At 52.4% G+C, this 22,293-nt stretch overlaps 1 protein-coding gene and 1 long non-coding RNA gene across 2 annotated transcripts in view; one reads left to right on the plus strand and one right to left on the minus strand.

Moving 5' to 3' along the window:
• Positions 1-6,759, plus strand: LOC121097439. Its single transcript, XR_005830958.1, has 2 exons — positions 1-160; positions 1,726-6,759. It is a non-coding gene; the product is annotated as an uncharacterized LOC121097439 (long non-coding RNA).
• LOC121097437 (Krueppel-like factor 5) overlaps positions 5,750-22,293 on the minus strand; it is a 26,795-nt gene continuing 10,251 nt past the window's right edge. The window contains exons 2-5 of the mRNA XM_040614451.1: positions 17,313-17,360; positions 13,446-14,349; positions 10,439-10,498; positions 5,750-6,986 (exon numbers count right to left, since the gene is read on the minus strand). Coding sequence (XP_040470385.1) covers positions 6,808-6,986; positions 10,439-10,498; positions 13,446-14,349; positions 17,313-17,360 — 1,191 coding nt within the window. The 3' untranslated portion in view covers positions 5,750-6,807. The remainder of the gene's footprint in view (positions 6,987-10,438; positions 10,499-13,445; positions 14,350-17,312; positions 17,361-22,293) is intronic.

The following is a 22,293-nucleotide window of genomic DNA, read 5'->3' on the forward strand; positions in this document are numbered from 1 at the left end:
CTTGGCATTCCTGCACCTTTAACAGCCCCATAACTGCGCAGGAACAGTCAATGCGATCGAACCAGGGTTTTACAGCAGCATTGCTTCATCACCGGAGCACAAACAAGGCAAAGACAGTACTGGTGGCTGGGGGAACACAGCAGGCAGTGAAAGTCATGGGGTGAGTAACGGGGGTCCTCTCCCTGGCCAGGTCTGCAGAGAGAAGGGCTTTTAGCAGGATGAGGTCCTGCTCTGCTGAGGACCCTTTGGGGGATGAGCCTGAACTTCCAGCTCCACTTTGAGCTGTGTCCCAGATTTGCCACTGGTTGGAGAAAGAAGATTTATTTTTAATTGCTGCCTTCTCCTCTGTGTTTCAGGGAAAGAGCTGATCCAAAGGGACCTGAGCAGGGTCTTGCATCTCCCCCTCAGGGACGCCCTACACAAAACAGCTCCCCAGCACCCAAAGGGACTGTGTCCTCCCGGGACATCCCAGCCTGACTTTGAGATGGACTCATCACCCTGGGTCAGCAGGTGACCTTCAGAGTGGAGCAGGCCTTTCTCAGGTCCGTGATGCCATGTGGTGAAACAGAGCATCATCACCCCCAGGGTAAAGGACCAGGGCTGGGAAAGGGTCAGGATGGGGAACCAGGGGATACGCAGCCCTGTGCTCCAACAGTGACAGTCCATGGGCACCACCACCATGCTCCAGCCAGCCCATACCTCAAAGCTGGGGATGGCACAAATCACTTTTGGCAATGGAGGTGGGGACAGGCGAACACGCAGCAGCGGGTGGGCTCAGCAGGCTGTTTTCCAAAAAAGGTGGTTTGGAAATCTGACTGGGACTTTCCTGCAGGAGCATTTTAGCTTGAGTGACCCAAAGGGTGAGCCTCTCCCACCACCCCCTGAGTTGTGTGTCCCCCCCAATTCCACACACACATGCACTGTGGCCCATGGCTACAGGAAGCCCTTCTGGGACAGGAATGTCCCCATCCCACATGACAGCAGTGCCACCAAGGAGAAGCAGCCATGGCAGCCCCATCTACGCTCTCCTCTGATGCCCTCTCTGGAGTTTCCCCTGATGTAGCTCTGTTGAGAAAGGACATTTTAGTTTCACATGCAATAAAAGAGCCACTCTCTGGACTTTCCTGACGTCATGGCAGATCTCTCCCGTTATTCGCTATCGCAGTGATCTCGCCAGGAACAGCTTGGCCAGAGCAAAGTCCAGAGCACAACAGCGTGCCAAAGGACATGCTGGGTGGAAACAGAGGGTTCAAAGAGGTGTTCAGGTGTTCCATGGGAATGTGTTTAGCAAAGATGTATAGCATCCTGGCTCCATCTATACTGGCCAGCATGAAACCAAACATTACACACAAGTTTCCACAAATATGTGCAGGGCAGGAGATGGCCTCAAAGGAAGCATGTTGTAGCTAGCAGTCAGTCCACGATGGGTCCATGGTGATCTCAGCCCGCAGACCTCCCTAGCAGCTTCAGCCAGCAGCCCACGTCTTCCTAACACCTTGCTCTGCAAAGTACCCATCCCTTTTCCAGTCCCAGACCTCCCTCCCTGGCTGCAGGTGGCTCTGACATCCCCATGCACAAGGATGGGGGTCCCCGCCAGCATCCCCTTCCTCCGCCACCTCCACTTCTGACATTATTTGCAAGCAGAAAAAATTGCAAAGGTAAAACTGAGGCTGTTCAGGAGTTGAACTCAACAAATAACTACAGGTCTCTTCTCCCCTTTGCCAGCTGTGCAGGGAAGGATCGGTTCCTGGTGCTGGTTTCTCTGACCTCCCCTGCCTATGGGATGCCCAGGTTTGCTGCAGCACCCAGCATCAAACACGCCATGGAGCGCTGCGGCCGCATCCTGCCCAGGCACGCCGCACTGCCCAGCGCTCCCTCTGGCTCTGCACAGGCGATCTGCAGCAAAACTCTGCGACTGCAGGGAGGTGACCCCAAGAGAAGGTGTCCTCAACGTCCTGCCCTGCCTGCCCCCCTAACCTTAATTAGGTCACGTTCCCCCAGTTATTTTTTGAAGTGATGGTGAAATCTGGAAACAGCCAAGTGAGGAGAAAGACTTGGAGAGTAAACCAGTGCGGTGCTTGGGGACTGCCAGCAGGTCTAAAAGCCACAGGAGAAGGATGTAAAACAACTTGCCACAGCATCGCAATGCAGTTCGACCTAAGAGAACCTAATCAGTAGGGAAAGAGGATTTTCTTTATGAAAAATGTAGCTGAAATGCAAAACCTTTGGAAAACAATAGGGAGTTGTTGATTTTAACATGGAGTAAAACTCACAATCCTGCAGGCATAACCAGGCCAGGAGGGGACTGCGGGAAGTGGTCACCAAGAAGATGCTGGAGAATGCAGGTGGGATCCTGCCAGGAACAGCTTACAAAGAGCTGTTCAGTTCAGTCTGTATAGAGAGGGGGGGATGGGGGTGTTGGTAGGTGTTTGCGTATGTGCGGGCAGGCGTGTGCATGCAAAAGGCTTGAGCTCAACAGCCCTCACTGAACCCCTGCTGCCTGTTTGCCTACGTACAAATGCGTGTCCGTACACACTAGGGCACCCAGCAGGGATCCTGCGCGCTGTGTCCCCAGCCCAGCACTCCCTCCTGTCCCCCACTTCGCTTCCCCTCTGCCTGGCCCGGGGAGGGATGAGGCTCCCACCACCAGTGCCCCCTTCTCCCCTCACAGGGCAAAAAATGGGAGCACATAGTAAAGGCAGAGAGGATTAAAACCCAGACGTGTCCTGACTCTCCTTTTTCTCTGCACGGCATTGCACCGTGGGTTTGAGAACGGGCTCGCCGTTCCTCCAAAGCACCAGCTTAGGCCATGTAACAACACTAATAGCATTGCCTGGCACTCCAGGCTTATGCCATGTACAGATCCTTGCTCAGACGCCCATTTTCCTAAGCCAACCTAATAAAAAAGCTTTTTTTCCCCCTTTCTTAAGCCTGTAAAATCAACACACGCACAGGTAGCAGTGGGTAAAGGCAAAAAGAGCATTTACAATGGGAGGGAACAGACGAAAGGCCACATCTCCGTGTGATAAAATTTTATTACAAAATATGAGATGGATTAATAGTTGTAGGGGAGGTTCGGGGGTGGGGGGGGGGGGCGTTATGTAACAAACAAAAGCATCACTGGAAAAATAAATCTTCCACCCAAGTTTTCCAGGTCCCAATTTTTTTTCACATTGTGTTCATCTCGGACAGTAAACAATCACTTTCAATCCACGCAGACCCGCGAAGCGATACAGTGCTCTTTTCCTATTTACAGCAATTTATTTTTTCCCCCCCACACTACAATACAGGCGCAGCAGACTGGCATTTGTTCTGCACCTAGCACAGGCTTGCAAAAGCTCCCGGGTTTGCAATGCTTGTCCAATGTCTCTGTCACCTAAGTGTCCCAGGGGACTGGGGGTGGAGGGACCTTCATTCGGCTGGGGTTCACACAGCCCAGCTATGTCGCTCAGCTCCAAGCCATCCCTCCTGTAGCAAAGAGGGGCTTTGCTCCACCAGCATCACTCCCTGTCTCCTGGGGAATAGCTGCCCTCGGCCACTGAGAGCTGCAGTGAAATGCAAGGCACTTCTGTACACACACAAAAACTGAGAAACAAAAGCCAAGGCTTGTTGTGGTTTTCCTTCAGTCTTTTTTTTTTTTTTTAAATTGTTGCCTTTGCACTAGTAAAACATTTGCATGTCAGCATTTTGCATACAGACCAGTGGTGCTGCTTGGGAAGCAGTACTGGATTGGAGTGTTCTTTTTGTTAAGACACTTCCTCCTCTGCCCCCCCATCAAATGAAAAAAAATAATATATATATATATATATACACACATATACACACACACACGTAGTCTATGTGAGGATGAGCAGATCTGTAGTGAAAAAAAAAAAATCATCAGGAAAATTATTTAAAATTCTCCTAAGATTTAAAGCTGCCTGTTGGTTGTTTTGGCTTTGTACTTTTTTCAGCAAACAGGATTTGGGCCCCATCGGCACAGCAGGGGAGGGAGAACTGGGGGGTGGGGGGGCGGGGGGGGCAACAAGGGAGGTTTCCTTCTCCACAAAAATGAAGGGGAGGTCATGAAAGCCCTCTAAGAGCGCCCTGGGGGAGGGCTAACCCCATGACCAGCTTGATGGCCCACACGGTGGCTGAGTCAACCCTCTGGCCTGTAGCTTGGCTCACACATTTAGGAGGTTCAACCACAACAGACACCCCAAAAAAAAACCATCTTCCCACACGGCGGGTGCAGTCACAGCCATTGGGGAGTACTGGGTCCCAGGGGGCTTGGGGACGGTGGTGCCACAGGCTCACCGTGCCAGGGGCCACCCCGCAGAGGAGCTGAAGGGCTGCCAGTGGAGCGGGGTGGAGCCCAGCAGGTCCCAGCATGGCTGCGTTGGGTCCCCACCAGCCCCACCAAGCCAGCCTGAGCTTCCTGGAGACACTGGTGGAGACTGGCTGAGGCATCTCCACACTATTCTGAAATTCCTTTGACGTGAGCTCAACCCGCCCGCGCCGGCAGACACGCACGCTCCTACGCCCTGCACCACCGCCGTTCTCCAGGGGGATTTTCCATAATCAGAGCCCTTCCCTGAGGCTCTCCAGACCCATCTCTAAGTAGAAGCAAGAAGTCAAACTGCTTCAGGCCGTGCACTACTCATACCCTCCCATATTTCCAGGGGGAGATGGCACTGCACACCCTTCTCACTCATATGGCTCAACCAACCTCCAAGGTGAGGTGGGAAAAAGAAGGAGCCCAGGTCACAGTGGTGGCATTGGCAAGGTCCTGCTCTGTGCCCTGAAGAGGAGCCAGACCCCACAGTCCTCAAGACAGATGGCAAACAAGCCCATTTGCTCCAGCACCTGCCGATCCCCAGCGAGCTGTGATGACAGGCAATGAAAGAGCTGGAAAACAGGCGTGGAGCACATGCACATGGTCAGAAAAAGCTGATTTGTAAGCCAGACTCTCCAATCCTCACTTCAACATGGTGTCAGGAGGGTGCCATCATCAAAACCTCCAGCCAGGCCAAGACCCTAGTGCTGAGGTCTGGAAAGCCCTTCCCATACACCATTGGGGAAAGCCACCCAAGCCAGCTCCCAGCAGTTCAGCGGCCCAGTTTCACCCTTCCATTCCCACCCTCCCTGGTGGCATGGAGAAAGGAGGAGGCTTCTTGCCAAAGAGCCACACAAAGGGTTCACTGCAGCACTGTACCACCAGCCCCAGGCACGTTATCCATTCCAAAGCCTACGTCACACCATGTGCCCCCCCAACCCCCTTCCTGCCCTCCTCTCCTGCCCACGTGTGCTGCAGGTGTGACCATTTTTATTTATCCAAGGAAAAGGACAACGAGGAACCCAGCTGCAGTTTTCAGCTAATGCGCAGTTTGGCAATAGCAGGGAGGGGTGGCCGTCAAATTTCCACCACCTCAAGGTGCCCTGGTTCAGCGTGGCCTTTCGTTTCTTGCTGCAGACACGCGTCAGTCTGCGCATTACTTAAATTTGTTCAAGAATAAAAGAGGATGACGGCGTAGAGGAAATCAATATTCTGTTGAAGGCACCGGGCCCATTATTTGTTCCTGATTTATTTATTACCTGCACGGCTGCTGTTTAAACTGGCATGGCCTGGTTCTTGTTCTGCCTAAGTTTAACCCCCGGTAGCCTTTGAAGAATGGCTGATGTGCCCCACACGTCACGGCACCCCACAGAAGAAGAGGGAAAGTGCCTTACGGAGCCCAAGGCGGTGAACCTGTGAGGTAGGTAACATGAGTACAATCTGAACAGCAGGATTTATTGGAATTTGTTTCAAAGATGCTTTTTTCTTTTCTGCCTGAACGTGATGAAATGGCAACAGCAAAGGGCTGGTGTGATTGCTGATGGCTGATTCCTTGTGTGCATGTTCAAGGCTTGAGCAGAGCCTGCCCAGTGCTTTTTGAGAAAGGCACAGCATATTATGGCAAACCAGAGCTTTACCAGCGGCTTTTTTGCAGTCCCCTGGGTGGTTTTAAGACTGATGCTGGTTCACCCAGAGACGTCTGAAGTCAAAATTCATCTCGGAAGCAGAAATGCTAAGGACACAACCAAAAAACCTGGCCAAGCAGGGCAGATATTTGCAGCTCCGAGCGAGCTGGCTGCCAGGAAGCCACAGTTGGGCTCAACAGGACACAGATGATGGCTTTTGTCATCTGCTTTTGTGCTGTCCCTTGCTCGGAGGCTTGTCAGGTGAGTACGTCAAAGGCCCTTTCTTCTATGCCCCCATGGAGACTGGGATTGTCAACCCAAACAGCCCCAGGCATGTGCTGTTCCCACATGTCAGAGGTGCCACAGCCACGCTGTGGGGCAAGGTGCCACATCACGGCCATGCCGTGGGGCAGTCCAAGAGGCTTGCACTGACAGTTTGAAGTGGGACCTCTCACACACAGCCAGGCTACCAACCCATCACAGCCCTCCTCAGGCTCACCGAAGAGACCGCCCTGAAAAGGGGTAGAAAAAATCCCGAAGAGCTTGAGATACGAAGGACAGTTGCTCCTGAGTGACAAATAAATAGCAGGTTTGCTGGAAGAAAGCCCTTTGGAATCCAAGGTCCATCGCTCCAGTGCCGCCGGGAGCCTCGTCATGAGATCAGTCTGTAATTATAACTCTTTTTTAATGAGATTTCTTTTAAAACCAGAAACAGCTGGGGACAGGGCTTGCAGAGGGGGCTTGCTCGCCACCCCTGCCGGTTGATCACAGCATGGGTTTGTTCCTATGTACAAGAAGAGGAGAGGCCCGTTGGAAAAGGAAAAGAGTTTCAGCTGCTCTTGGAGAAGTGGCAAACGTAGGCGGCTCTTAGTTCTGGTGCCGCTTCATGTGGAGAGCCAGATGGTCGGAGCGGGAGAAGCAGCGGCCGCAGGCTAGGCACTTGAAGGGTTTGGCACCCGTGTGCTTCCGGTAGTGCCGGGTCAGCTCGTCGGAGCGGGCAAAGCGCCAGTCGCAGCCTTCCCAGGTGCACTTGTAGGGCTTCTCACCTGCGGAGGAAGAGCCACAGGTCACGGGCACAGCACAGCCCCGCCACGCCACAGCCTACACGGACACGCGCCTGCCCTGCCTCCCAGACACCCCGTCCTCCAGCAGGACCGGGGGGGGCACCCAGGGCTGCCCTGCCCCGAACAGGGCTCGTGGCCACGCTGATGCTTCCCGCTCCCAGGGTGTGCTTGCTGAGCACAGCCCATAGCTACCACGGGACCATCATCAGTCACAGAGCTGCAGTAAACCAGGGCTTGTCCGTGTGCCCCTCCCCCACCCCCGCTTTGCTTTCTAGGCTTGGTTCCTAGTACTGTTCAAGTTCCTGTTGGATTTTGGAGTATTTCTGGCTAAAAAAAAATCTATTAAAAAAAACCCAAAAAAGCTAAGAATTATATTTATTTATATATATATAAAATATATTAAAAAAACAAAGGAAAGTGTTGCTGCTCATACAGGTGTGGGGAGCATCAGGAGGAAGAAAGGGGGTCGTGCCATATAGATTTTCCTCAAAACCTCGCATCTTTGAAAGCACCTTCTAACCCTCTCTGCCTCAAAGTTCAGCCCTGCAGCAGCTCACACAAAACACTGTTTTCTACAGGACATTTAGGTGACGTCATGCCTCTGCCCTCTCCTCCCTCCCATCCATACACACCTATTCCCGAACTGAAATCAATTAAATTGTGCAACTTCTTGGCCAGCTGGGAATTGGGCTGGAAAAGCCCGTGCCTTCTTCCAACTGCCTGTGTGCCCAGGTTGTGGGGCTGAACCCTGGCTGCAGCCCTCTCCGTGCCTGGGTGTGGTGCTCTCAAATATTAGCCCTCACTCTTAACAGCCTGAACAAGCAGGCAGAGTTCAGGGAATGTGCTGACTTTCCCGACCTCAAATATTTACCATTTCATCGGCCAATTGCTGAGCACACCATCACGGCATGAATGCACGTACACATGCAGCATGCGTGCACAGGCATGTATGTCGTGCTCTGACACGTTTCCCAGTGAACGGCTGTTCCTCCCTGCAGCCTGTGTGCTAGGCAGGCGGTGCATTTGGCCAGGAAAATGAAAATATTCAGCCACAGAAACACCTACAGTGTCTTGCAGGCACCAGACAAAATATGAAAGCACAAACACATGACCCTGGAGGAGCCAGGGCACCAAGATCATCTCCAGCTCCTCAAAAAACCCCTGGGCTCTGCACCACAGGAAGGGGAGAGATGTGGTTTTTTATGGCTCAGGTAAATGGGGAACTTAAAGTCAATTTATGAGCAGCACACTGGATGTTTTACAGCATGCTGGGGATCTCGGGGTTTGTGTTAGCATGCTAAGACAAAGACGGGATTTGCACTGTGCAGCCACAGACATTGTCCCAGCCAGGTCACCTGGCTGGGTCAACCCTACCAAGGCCCTTTAGTTTCAAACAATAACAGGTTGATCTCCAGGATAGAAACAAAATGCTTTCCATTGTCCCACGAGCTGGCTCCATCTCCCAGGACAGCACGGCAGGGCAAGCTCAAACAAAGGACCCAAACTGGCATTCCCACCCCCGGGAGGCGGGTGAGCAGCCACCGGGTTATATATTTAATCTCACAATGGCACCCAGGAAATGAATGGTGTCTCCAGGAGATGAATACAGCCCAGCCCATAGCAACGGGCAAACCACAAGAAAAGATCTTGGAGATCATGTACTTCTCAGCCCAGCTGCCATCAGGCGAGGAATCGAGAGAAAGGGCATTATTAACCCTTCAAGTGATGGGGCTGAAGCAGCATCGAGCTTACTCAGCTGGCAGGAGTTGGGATGGCCCTGCTGTTCCAGCTCCGGTGCTGTGCTCAGCGAGGTCGAGGCCTCAAAAGCAAAATGCAAAGCTTCAAAAACTGGACACAGACACCCCAAGCCTGCCTGTGTATGGCTCTCCATTTTGGGTTTCCTTCTTTTTACCCACCCCACAACGCTACCAGTTTTCTTGCCTACTCGGGTCACGTCCTCCTTCATCGCTCTGCCCTCCCCTCTTATAGCAAGTGAAGTGGAAGGAGGCAAACACACTTGGATTTCCAGCCCAATTACTGGGAAACCTAGAAAAATGACTGCATTTTATTGGGTTCAAAAACTGCCCAAGTTTGCCTGCATACATCTTCGTATCATGACTTGAAAGGACGTTGCCTGTCTCAGATGGGTCACGTCCCCAGGCACAGAGCTAAGCCCTGTGCTCCGAACAGGAGAAAAGAGATATTCAATTTTAAAGCGAGAGCCCTGCCATAGCCCTGAATACAAATTGCTGTTGTGACAAATGCTTATCACCACCAGCTCTCAGAGCTGGGACAATGTCCTTCCTGTTCCTCTCTTCCACCCCTTCCGTGTCGCTCTCCAGCCTGCTCCTACCCAGGCCCTGCCAAAAAAATATTGTACCTCATGCACAAAGAAAAATTCTTTGCTGGCTTGTTCGAAGGACTGATAAGATGAAAACGGAACAGAGCCAAGTGCAAGAACTGATTCCCAGCCTCAGGATGGGTTTTGTTCGTTGTTAATAAAAAAGAAAAGTGAACTCTGGGCCAGCTTAATTGCTTTCAGTAAAGATCAGCCCTTCTATAAAAGAGATTTATGAGGGCACTGATGGTTCCTGGACTACCTGGGGATCTGATAAAGTTTCAGGTATAATAAATGCCTTAATGAGAAGACCCGTGCTTGAATGCACGAGTGCCACTGAGCTAGGTTTACCCCAGGGAAGCTGGCTGTGGTGAGAGTGGTGGGAGCTCCCCTGTGCTAGTGACCCTGTTTACACCAGCAAGGGCAGCCCATGGCACCTTCGCCCTCAGGGATGAGGGCACAGCCCTTCTGTACATGTATTCAGAGCCCTCCTGTTACGTGTATTCAGAGTCCTGTACCTGTACTGGTGTATTCGGCAGCCCCAGCGATACACCACTGGCAGCTGCCAAGGGGACAACCACTAGGTGCGAGTGGTGTACGTGGCTGGTACACAAGGAGAAGCCAGGGGTTCCTTCCTCTCCCTGGGAACCACAGCAGCCCTTGACGCAAAAGAGACAGCCTTTGTCTCCTCAGAGGTCTTATGTATGCATCACGTGCCTTGATGGAATCTTTCTGTAGGCTAAGCAGGGACAGACCTGGCTAGGATTTGAGAGATCTCAAAGGAAGAGCTCAGAGTAATAGAGGTTCTGAGGACACCTCCTCCCAATACATAGACTCGAGAGCCTCCAAGAGTTCTCCTAAATTTTAGACCACCCCTCCGGAAGGCAAGCAAGTGCACGCAGCAGTGTACACTCGCTATAAACCAGTGCAGCCATTGGACTTTTTTTAACATTAACATCAGTAGACTTAACCACGCTCCTTACCCCAATAACCACCCTAGATTAAGTTAATCAGCTATGTTATCACCCCTGTTAACAGGCACAGTATAAAACGTGTAGGCTGGCAGTTTCCCCGATGATGTGGTGCTCGCTCTTACCTGTGTGAGTCCTCTGATGTGCCTTCAGGTGGGAGCTCTTGGTATAAACTTTTGAGCATCCTGCAAAACCAGAAAAGACAATTTCCCTGTGAGAAAGGGGCCCGTGCTCGAACAAATCCAGAATTCAAAGTTAGGGACAGAGCAGGCCTGAAAAGCACTCCAGGCATCTATGCAAATAAGCCTGGCTACGCCCGTTTTGTTTCAGCAGTAACTCAAGGGCATTTGTCCTCCAGGACAGACAGACCTTTACAACACACCATCTTTTGCCACGCAATCCTGACACCCATGGGCATGGGTACTGGGAATTGGGAGGGAGGGGAAAGATTCAGGCACAGACTTTCAAATCCCCCCTTCCTCAACCATGTCTTCAAGGCAGATTGAAAGCATTAAATTCACCACTGTTAGCTGCTAGCTTTTTGCTGCTATTTGTCTTTTCTGGATTCCAGACAAGACGTAAGTGATACTACTACCACAGGGCTGGAGGAAAGATGTATTTTGTAATAGTTTCAGCCCCAGCAGAAGTGGTAGAAACATTCCGGGAAGTGGGAAATGCCAGGTACGCTGTGGAGCCAGAGCCTGGCTTTCAGGATCCAGAATAAAGCCAGTGGGCAGTATTTTCAGAAGGTCAGCAACAAGAGGTTTAATCAAAGAAAGGCTCTTACAGAAACACCGTGACTTTGGCAGAAGTTTCAATAACAGGTGTCTTAAAATTAATCATTGCAAGTTCCTCATTTCAGTTAGATAGTTTCGAAAAGCTTCTTATGCTGCCTTTATGGCCCTGCTGCATCGTGTTTTGACAAGTACATTAAAATATGAATTTGAATTTTTATGACCTGCATAAGCAACATAGTCGTATTTTTCATTCCGGTGTTTCCACATGGCCTAAAGAAGCTTCTTGCAGGAGGTCAGCTCTCCGTCCTGTCCTACTCAGAGGTGCAGGAGCAGCCTGCTGCCTTGCCCCTCCCCGCGGCAGGAGGGGTGAGGGCTGGTGACCCAGCTCAATTTTGCTTCTGATGCTCTGAAGCCTTGGAGGTCCCTTACACTCAGAAGAGAGAGAAGTATGGATGAGCCCAAGGACTGCCCCCTTGCTGGCCATGGAAGCGCAGCCAGCTGAGCACCCAGAGCAGTTCCCAAAGCTAGAAGGAGCAGCAGAAAAGAAGCCAGAGCAGGGCATGGCTGGGCTTCCTTTCCCCATGAGCACGCAGAGGAAAAAGTGCTGAGCCCACCACCTGGAAACCTGGATCGGGGCTTTGCAAACAGGTCTCCCCTGTTCATCCGGTTACCGGTGTGAATTTGGCGTGCCTCCTGTCGCTTCCTCAGGCAGACCACGTCAGTAAGACCTGCTGCCCCTGCCATCAGTCCCGACTGGTTTCACCTCTAGCTGAACCTCACTGTGAAGTATTAGAAGAAGCCTTCCTCTGTCTCTGCACGTACACACTATCGAGCCACCCAGTGTTTATTCAGCACAGGTTGTTCGGGGGGATTTTTGCACCACAGATGTGTTCCTGCCTTTCCACGCAGGCCAAAATCCTGCCGCAAACAGGCGAGCTTTGCTGTGGTAGTGCATCCTGCAGGACGAGACTCTTGCTCTGACAAGAGCAGAGGGGTCTGTCTCAGAGCACTGGTCTGCTTACAGCCTTCGTCTGGCTCCCACCACAACCAGCAGAAGGTAAAAAAATTCAGCGCGAGCTGTTAACCACAAGTACATGGATGCAGGTTCTGGCTCAGAAAATCCCTAATCTGCAGCTTGCCAGAGAGCTGGAAGGTGCGAGCACAGAAGGATGTCCCTAACATCTCATATTCTTGTACACTTCCTTGGGTCACTGCTGGAGACAGGATCTGGGCTAGACAGGCCTCTAGGCTGACCTACGACAGCCACTCCTGTGCCAGGGAAAGAGCACATCAATCTTGCAGGAGGCAGTTAGGAAATTACTTTCCTCAGTTCACACCCCCCCATGGGAAAACTGTTTGCTGATCCCCAGCAGCTTGATGGCTGGGGCTCCGTCCAGGAGGCGGGAGGTGTGTGTCCCTGCACGAGGGCTGGTGATTTTCAAGCCCTCACGCTGCTGGCACTGGAGTCACCAGAGGGACACGATTGCTTCTCTCCCGTGTGGCATGAACGAGCGTTTGCAGCTGTGGGTCCCACAAGCTCTCTGTGCACAGTGCAGGGAGCCCTGCGAGATCTCCTCCCGCCAAGGTATCCCAGGTCTTTAGATGGACACGCTCATGCAATGAGGTGACACACAGGGAACAGCCTCAGCTCTGGGCTGATCATTACCCTGAAATGCCTTTGGGAGATCCACATCTATACCGGATCTACAATTAAGATATCACAGTGTTTTTCCTTTATGTTTTTTAACTGAGTTATACTGCTATGAAGTTAAACGTTACATAGCTACATAAATACAGTTGGACCTGATGGTCTTAAAGGTTTTTTCCAACCTAAATGATTCTATGAAGCCACTGAAGGATATGACAGAGACACTCAGCTTATTGACTCTTTGGAAGAAGGAATTGGGGCTACAGAGGGGGACCGTAAAGGCTGTTCATGGAAATTACTGGATGGTTTGCCATCCATTATGGGAGAGTGGGAAAGGAAAGGTTGGTGAGAAAGCCAGCATGGTTTCACCTGCAGAGAGCATGTGGCAGCTCAGGGTTAGGCAAGATCAGAGTGAAATAGGCAGCAGATTTCCAGGAGCATCCCTGTGCATTGCAGGAGCTCTCTGCCTCGCAGTTAGGCTTGCTTTTGCCAGAGTGCAAAGGGGAAAGGGAAGGGGAGAAAAAAGGCATCAGCTAGTGCAGACAGGATCGACATCTTCTGCTCCCTTGGTGGTGGTAGCAGCTCCACTTCTCTGGGCCTCTCCACCCAGCTCCATAGCTCCCTTCATCATGCAGACAAAGTGATTTCAGATTAAATTCCTGCAGAGGCCCAGGGCAGCCCCCAGCCTCAGCATGTCAAGAAGAGACCCCTGCCAAAGCCAAGTCAATACATCAACGATAAGCATACCTGGGTAATCGCAGTGATGGATTCTCCTTTTCTCCAGCTCAGGGTTGTTGCGTCTGTTGTATTTGGGGGTCTGCATGACGATGTGCCCTTGGGAGAGGGTCCCAAGGCCATTGGGGACTGGAGGGACCTGGGATGACTGGACTAGCTTCAGTCCAAAAGTGGCTTCATAGGATGGTGGGGGAGAGATGGTGTTGATGAGCTCGGGTTGATTTTCTGGGCTGCCAGGCTGTGAGTTGGGGGGTGAAGGGGGGAGGTTCACCCCTGGAGCAGGGTAGAACTGCCCTGAGATGTTGAAGTTTCCCTGTCCCTGGGAGACATGTGGGTACTGCTTAACTGGCCCTCCTGGCTGGACAGGTCTGTGGACCACACTGGACATGGTGTTACCTGTGGACATGGTAATGCCACTGAGACTGTTGATGGCTGTGGTGCTGTTGGAGGAAGATGTCAGAGTGGTAATGTCAGCGCTTCCGTTGCCAAGAGGCATCTGGTAAAGCTGGGATTGCTGTGGATTGGTGGATAAGGGGATCTCAGAGGGCATCTCCTGCTTGATGAAGATGTTGTTCACTGCCACTGACTGGGGCATGCTGAAGACACTGGTGAAGTCGGGCAGGGTCTGCGTGGAGCCCGAGGCAGAAGAGCAGGGCTGGGCAAAGCTGGTGCCAGGCTCTGTTTTGATCTGTGGGAATGGCGTCATGGGTTTGGGTGGCCGGTAAAGTCCAGTGCGCAAGTGTGTCGTGTCTGGCAGAATCACGTTGATGTTGACGCTGTACGGCGTGGAAGTGGGCTTCTCTGTGGAGAAGTACTCATCCACCACCGAGGCGCTCTCCCGGCGGTACTTCTTGTCTGGTATCATCGGGATGGGTGGCACCTCATTTGAAAGGTACTTATCCATTTCGGACCGTGCCTATGGCAAAAAACACAGACAAGAGAACTTGTGAAGAGTGCCCTTGACACACTGGTGGTGGGAGTCCAGCATTCAACAAGTGCTTCAGCTAGCAGGAAACAGAGAGCCGAGAGTCACAGGCTGCAGTGATTTAGCTTCAGTCTCTGACTCAGCCAGACTCCCCAGGAGTGAATCACTGTCCTTTGTCCCACCTTCCTCCTACCTGTCTGCACTGATAACAAAGGGTAAGCTAGGCAGAGGATGCAGTTAGGAGAGAAATACAGCCTGATAAAGAAGAGACAAGGTTTAGGTACAGAGCTTTGGTCACACAAACAAGAGAATTTAACACTAGAAATGGGATGAAATCAGAAACTCTGCTCCGGTCAGCCTCACACATTGGGCGTGTTGGATCTGCAGCCCACCTTAGACATGGTGACTCTGGTCTCCTTTAAACTCAACAGCCTGAGATGTACTGCACCTTATTCTAGGGCAATACTTTTAATTAGCCGAGAATATTCTAGGACAATATCTTTAGTTACTTGAGAATTTCTGGCTGTAGCCCCAGAAATCTCAGTGAAGTTGCCACTAATTCAGTGGACTGTGAGCCTAAAACGGAAACTGCCAGGCGTATTATCACCATCTTGGTAAAGTGACTCAGCCCTCACCCACCCTTTGGTTTAGTTCTAGATTTGTAAAGCTGTTTTTACAGGTCTGGGTCCTCCAAGCTAAAAGGACCTCTAGCTCAGACAACCACCACTTGCCAGTTTTCTTACCCTCCTGGTTCATGTCTGGTGTGGCATCCCACTGGATCCAGGCTCAATCATTCAGCAACCTGATAGAGCAATCCACTAGGAAATTCATCCTGTGGCATTTGAGGACTCAAGTTCTGCTCTCTGTGGTTAAGGATACCAGTGCTAATGCTCTTCTATAAAGCTAACAGCCTTTAATTATGTGGTTACCCATGTGTCAAGCTCATTGCAAAGCCCTTGTAGACTCATTCATATGTAGAGGAGTTGGCAAAATCACCAGGTTTCCCTGGCAGAGCCTACAGCGCACTTCAGGAGAGCAAGCTGATCTCACCCCACACCCTGCATGCTTGAGCCGAGGGTTTTACAGCTCTGAACTATGTCACTGGAGTGCAATGGGCCAAAGTCATCCCTGCTGCAACTTCGTTGCTCTTAACAAAGCTGGACGGGATCCAAGAGATTTCCTGGCCCTTTCCAGCGAAACACACCACCTGCGCTTCCAGCTAATTCAAAGAGCCTTTGCACCTCTGCAAGCCACACTGGCAACGCACGGGTAAGCTGGCTTCCACCCAAATACAGGTACATGCCACAAATACACCCTCTTTTACACAGGTAGAAGTTTGGAGAAGCTGGACTTGGAAGTGCTACGCTGCACTGGAACTGAGCATGCTGCACTGGGACTGTGTTTTCTACGCTGTGCTCGCTGTACTGGTGTGTGTGTACACACTGCGCTGTAAATCCCACCCATCACCATATGTGCAGGCCCTGAAAAGTACCTGCCCTCATTCAAGGAAGCTACCTGTTGACACTACAAGCTCACTTTGTGTCACACCCTCATCTAACCGCCTTTTCTCAAGGCAACCCAGCAACCCCCACCACCACGCTCCAGTGAGGAAACCTGTGCTCAGGCATACCCTAAAGCTAAGGCATCAGCAGGAGCAGGGAGAAGAATCGGAGACCCTCCACTCAGTCCTTGAAGGCTCATCCAAAACCCTGATGTATCTCTCTGCTCCCCCCTGCAGCATCCAGCCTGGGTTCCTGCCTGAGGGAGAACCAAGCCGGAGCTTTGGAGCTGAACCCTGCGCACCCATGCTGGCACACTGCTGCTACCCTTGGGAGTCAGCTTGCTCTAGGCAGTACCAGAGACTCGGAATGCCGTACATACCTGAGCAATGAAGTGACCCACTTGCCAGGAGTGGGGGCAGGGGAAAGTTGTTGGATGCCTTTTACTTCTACACTTCCCTTATCTCTGGCATTTAACTTTCTCACCTTCAGTTCCCAAGGGAAGGTCTCCCCTCCACAACTCCAGTGGGTCCTTATATGGCAGGCAACCAGGCAGGTATATGAAATGTAGAAAGGCATGGAGGGCCCTAATTCCTGAGCCAAAACCTGCATTCTCAGCCAGAGTCCCCCTGTCTGCTGCCTTTCCCCCTTTCGCTGTCTCCCAGCCTCCTTTTCTCTCACAACCACCCCTACCTGCAGAGCAAAGTCTTCTTCCTAGCATTCCACTAAAGCCTGATAAATCCACTTCTCAGCCGTACCAGCCCCGGGGTCCTGGGGAAGGGGGGTGTTAAGGGGCAACTTGTCAGCAGAGCGAAAGCAATGTGTTTGCACCAGACAGGGAAGGACACCAGCCCTGTCCACAGCTGCAGCCCCACCGGGGTACGCAGGACTGGGAAGGCGAGGGCCCCCCACGCTGGCACCCAGCCTGTGGTAACACGGGTCCTACAGGGCCGAGGGGCCCAGCATCCTTTGAAGAGGGACAGAGGAGCACTTTGCGTGTTTGTGGGCCAGAAACGCCCAGCAATCCTAGCCCCCGGTGCTGGCACCTAATGCCCTGAGCACCCCCAGCCCGTCCTCTATCCAACACCAGCTCCTAGGCCCACGCACAGCACAACGAGGACGACTCGGTGCTGACATGGCTGGGTGGGATCCAGCTCGAGTGTCCCGAGTGCAGGTGTCTCTGGCTGCCACTCATGGCTCCTTTCTGGAGCCAGTTAATGGAGACACACAAGCCACAAAGGCGATGGCTGCACCGGGGGCGGGCTGGCTTGCACAGGTGGAGACACCACCAGCGGGAGGAACGCGGCCCGGGTGCCGCCATGTCCTTGCCCGTGGATCTGGGGGGCCCGCACTGGGGCCAGGTGAATCCTGGCTCAGTGTTTCAGGGGCTTTAGCGGTACCTCTCACCAAAGGGGGCAGAAGCATGTGGAGGAAGGAATGAGAAAAGTGCTTCACCTCAAGAATGAGCGGTGGCATCCGCTGTTCCATCCTCATCGGGTGCAGCTGTGGGACAGACAGAGCTGTGTTAGTGGGGCAGCCCCCCCAGCCTCCTCAACCACCCCCCGGCCATGGAGGGCCTCACCCCCCGGCTCCCCAGCCCCTCACAGCCCCGGGGCCTCCAGCTGTCAGCGGCCGGTCCCCGCCACCGGCCCTGCTCCCTGACATGGAGGCAGGGGACCGTTGCCCACACCAGTTGGCAGCGCGTGGCCAGAGCACCCTGCCTCCGCCTCACACCAGCAGGCAGCAGGGCCCATGGCGAGGGGGTAGAGCCCTGACCCATTGCGGCAGCCATGCTTGCCCCAGGGCACCTGGAAGGACCCCCCAGCCCCCTGCCCCGGCCTGGGGGGACACTGCCCACCCCCAGGCTTTGTGTGTGATGATGGGACCCAGATGCCACAGGAGGAGCAGGCGAGGGCTCAGCTGGCCCAACCTGTGCAGGGATCACCTCCATTTTCCTCTTGCCCTCAGGTGGGAGCAGCACCCCATCTTCAGCATCACCACTCTGTTCATTGACAGGGATACTTTTTTCTTTTATTTTTTTGTTTTCCTTTCCTGTTTAACACCACCTGTCCCACAGCGGGGTGGGAGGAGGGACAGAGCAGCCCGCTGCAGGGATGAGCCGGGACTCGCCCCCGGCTCACAGAGCCAGTTTCTGGTTTTACATCTTAATCCCCACCGAGAGGCAGAGCGGGATCTGCCGCGGTGTTTGGAGCTTGCCCAAGGAGGACGGCCTCTCGGTGAATGCGGGCAGAGCTCGGCCTGGCTGCAAGGTTTGCTGAACTCCGGGCTTCTCACGGGGAGAGAAAGGATAGCTGAGAAACACAGAGCTCTCCAGAGGAGGCTTTGAGGCACGGCGCAAAGACCTTCAGAGATTTCTTAGCCCAGTCAAATCAATAAGTTCTCCCAGTTCCCATGGGGCTCCCATCCACAAAGGTTACCATAGGGTGGGGCAGAAACATTCATGCTGTGTCCTGGGAACAGGCTGGAAACCACCAGAGCAGGTGTCAAGGGCTGAGAACACAACATTCACCCACCCAAGTCATGTACAGGGGGTTTTCTTGGTGCAGACCTGGGGCTGTGGCAAGCCCGGGCACCCACCCCCTGGAACAGGCACCCATCACAAGGTGCTGTGATAGCCAGGAGACACCGTGCTCAGCTGCATGCCCAGGGCCTCAGGCACAACTCCTCTACCCAACATCTAACAAGCTCCCTGTGTCACAGCATCTGCAAGAGCAAGGGTATGAGAAGCTTTCCCCAGGAAGAGCCTCAGCCACACAACCTGGGCTCAGATGAACCACGGCAGATGTGTGGCAGCACAACAAGCTAGATCCAGCCCCTCAGAGGTGAAACTCTCAACATCACCCCACTGACAGGCTCCTACAAACTTGGGGGAATCCCACCTCATCAGGCACAGAAGCAGGCAGCCCAGCCACCCCTGGCAGTGGGGTCCCCAGGGACCTGTTCGGCAGTTGGCCTTCAGCTAGGTCATTCCTGTGCTTCGCAATCTCCAACATGGGAAGACTCTGCCAGAATTTAAATCTCTTTTATCGTTCCTCACATCCACTACAGCGTGCTTGCAAACATCCTGCACACCTCTCCTCTCCTGCCTCAGTTCCCCCCAGCTTTCCACAGAGGGCTGATGGCTCTTCTCAGATCTCTCACCCAGACTTGGACTCTTTCTCCAAGGCCAGTGCTCAAAATAGGCTACAGTACTCCAGCACCAAGTAAAGGGGAAGAGTTATCTCCAAACCCCAAAACAGTAATTATCTGCTTTCTGTGGGTTCAGCGTCAGCCTGTGCCCCATTCTCATTCCACATCCTTCTGCTCGCTTCCAGTTTGCTCATTTTCTCCTCCACAACCACTAGTTATCACCCTAACCTCTACCACTTATTTTGTTCAACAAGACTGTGGTAAAGCCTTTTCTCGCCCTCTCAGTTTGGGGTCATGCACATATTGTCAGGCTGGTCAGTCAGACCAGCAAGGGCTAGAAACCAGCACAGGTTTCCCTCTTGCTCACAGAAAACCAGCAAAACCAACTCAGTGGGCTCAGATTTCCCATATTTGGGGTGTTCGTATTTCTGGAAGTTGCATCTAAATGGAGGATGTTCCTTGCAAGGCCATGATAGACCACAGAGCCACATGGCCTTGAAAGGACGGATGCCAAACAGGCTGGGGATGCTGACAGCTGCCATCCCTGGAGAGCCACTGTTCTCCATGTGGTCTTCATGCCTGGAAGCATGAGATGCTTAAATATGAAATTGCCAGGTCAGAGCTACAAGGGCATTGGGGTTGAAAGCTATGTCCCATCACTCCCACCAACTGGAATAAACAGCTTCAGAAGCACCCATATACTTCAGACAAGCTCCTTTGCAGGTAATGCTTGAGCTTGCAAGTGGTGGTCCAGCCACTGGATCCCTCATGTTGAGATCAGCCACACCAGGAGACCAACAAAATGCTCTACATTTCCAGCAGTCTGCATTCAAGACCTGCCATGGTAAGCAGCACAAATACAAAAGAAGCAACGGAGGGCAAAGCGGGCCCCGCCGGGAGGAAGCCCTATGGACACAGGGTTTCTGCAGGCTCCTGGGCCAGCCCCAGGCAGGTCCTGGCAGCAGGCTGCAGCCCTGTCTGGGGCAGCTCTTGAGAGGGCAGCTGAGGACACTGTGGTGGGCTCACACAAGACAGCAATGACCTGGAACAATCAGCCTATCCCTTCCACCCTGTCTGACAGCCACAGGCAGGTGATTAACCATTTTTTTGCTTTTTTGCAGAGGACTGAACTTACCACATAGCCAGGGAGCTCAGTTTATCTCAATACCACAAGAGATACCCACCATGCCTTGATGCAGAAAGCCTCCGGGACCTTCTAGCTGAAGAGCCACTGGATCTTCAGTGGGTTCAGCGACCAAGTTTCCCCTGTACTCACTAGCAATGCCATCATTGCAATCATCGGAGACAAGGGTGAGATTCAAGGTCTGGAGACTCCACTAACTGCATCAACAAGGGCTCCAGCAGCCATCATAGGAGTCATACATCAGTAGCTTAAAAGTCAGCAAAGCAGAAATACAGGCAAATCAGACATCAACAAAACTTCTGTAGTTTAGAGGTGTCCAAACTGGGATCTTTGGTTTGGCCAGGAAGGGAAAGCCAATAAGATGCTGCCCCATTGAATAGCCTGTCATACAATAAAAGCACTGAACTCCTGCAGTGTTTTCCCCTCAAAGTCATAGTACCCATTTCTGACTATGGAGGAGGGTCTTTTCAACTTGCCATAGAAAAGAAAGCCAAACAAAAAAAAAAAAACTAATCAGGGAAAGGTTAGAATAAGCACTGTATCCACTCCAGACAAGGCCACTGGACACCAGTTTGTGTTACTGGACCAGCAGGACCATGTTACACTCAGCACTGGCACATCTGAACAGAGACCTGGTGACCAAAATCCCCTGGAGGGCAACTTGCTGAGGGCAAACCTCAGCAGCCTCGGAGAGCTGTGTGTTGGAAAGCACCCAGCACGGTGAGATCAGTAAAAACTGAGCCAGTTGCTCTATGAAGAAAGCAGATGATGAAGCCCTGCTTCCCCCAGCTTCCTCCAGAGTGGCTTCTCCCATGGCTAATAGGCATTGACATGAGTCTTCCCCCTCTACCATCTGCCAATTTTCATAAATCCTACAGGAACCTCCTGCCTTGGAGACCTCTATCTATCTTTCAGATATTGTCAAAGGCAGGGGAGGCATTATCAGGACATGGATCAGTACACGTAGAGTTCAAGACAAACATTTCTTGGGAGGAAACAGAAAAAAATGGTGCTTGAGCCAACCATGCCATTTTGCCAGTGATTCACCACGAGCATCGTTAGAAGAGTGCTAGGCACTGCAGGCTGTCAAGGCAGGAGGTGGGACGTGTCTTTCCCATGATTAAACACTTTCTAATCTGAAGTTGATAAATAGCAAACCGCCATAGAAACATCAGATGTTGTCACCACACAGGCAGCAGCAGAGAACAAGGAGAGAAATCAATGTTTGCTAAACAGGCAACGAGCTTGTAAAGTTGGCAGAGGGAGTGGCTGTGGGGGAAAGGGCTCAGGACAGGAGAGGAGTTTCTCCAGTTCTTGGCAGCCTTGAGCCCTGCGCTAGCCCCTGCCTGGCCGCAGCCCCCGTATCCTGCTCTGCAGTGCCGGGAGGCATCAAGCCCACTTCTCCCCTTCCCCAGCTGGGTCTCAGGCTCTCGCTCACAGCCAGCCCCAGCTGCAATGCTGTGCTGCTTGGAGATGCAAAGAGCTTTCAGGAGAGGGGTGCAAGAAAATAGCCAGCTTTGCGCAGGGAAGGTCAGCCAGCAGCACAACCCTGGGGCGTGGGGATTCAAGGGACAGGGGAACGGCAGGAGCCCCCCACCTCGGGGCAAGGAACCCTCCCCGAGCACAGGCATGTGCGGGACAACGGTTGTGCCTCCTGTCAGGGTGCTGGGATTACGCAGTACAGCCTGCTTTCTCATACACGCACCTGCATGAAACTCCAGCCTCCAAGGGAATCAGCAAACAATGGGGAGGATAATCATCAATCAAACCCCATGGCAAGTACCTGGCAGTACCCCTTTAAAGGCACACATTATAAATAGACCATATTTATATACAGATTTGGTTCAATATCAGCATTTATTGTCTCCTAGTTAAATATTGACCTGAGTAAATATTTGTTTCTCTGATCATTTGGGTTTGATACTGACCTCGATCGACGTTATTTTCTGTTTGTTCCTCAAGTCTTCTGGAACTCTCTGCAAAACGGGATTAGCAAAGAAACCCCCAGGACTCTTCCTTTCAAGTACACACAGGGCCAAATATTTAACTGCTGTAAATAACAAGGCACCGTTGCAGGCAGCAGGGCCAAACTCTGTGCTTACGCAGGTGGGTGCTGGGCTGCAGAAGGCCCAGGATGGACTC

The sequence above is a fragment of the Falco naumanni genome, chromosome 14 (genome assembly GCF_017639655.2).
Source record: "Falco naumanni isolate bFalNau1 chromosome 14, bFalNau1.pat, whole genome shotgun sequence".
Lineage (NCBI taxonomy): Eukaryota > Metazoa > Chordata > Aves > Falconiformes > Falconidae > Falco > Falco naumanni.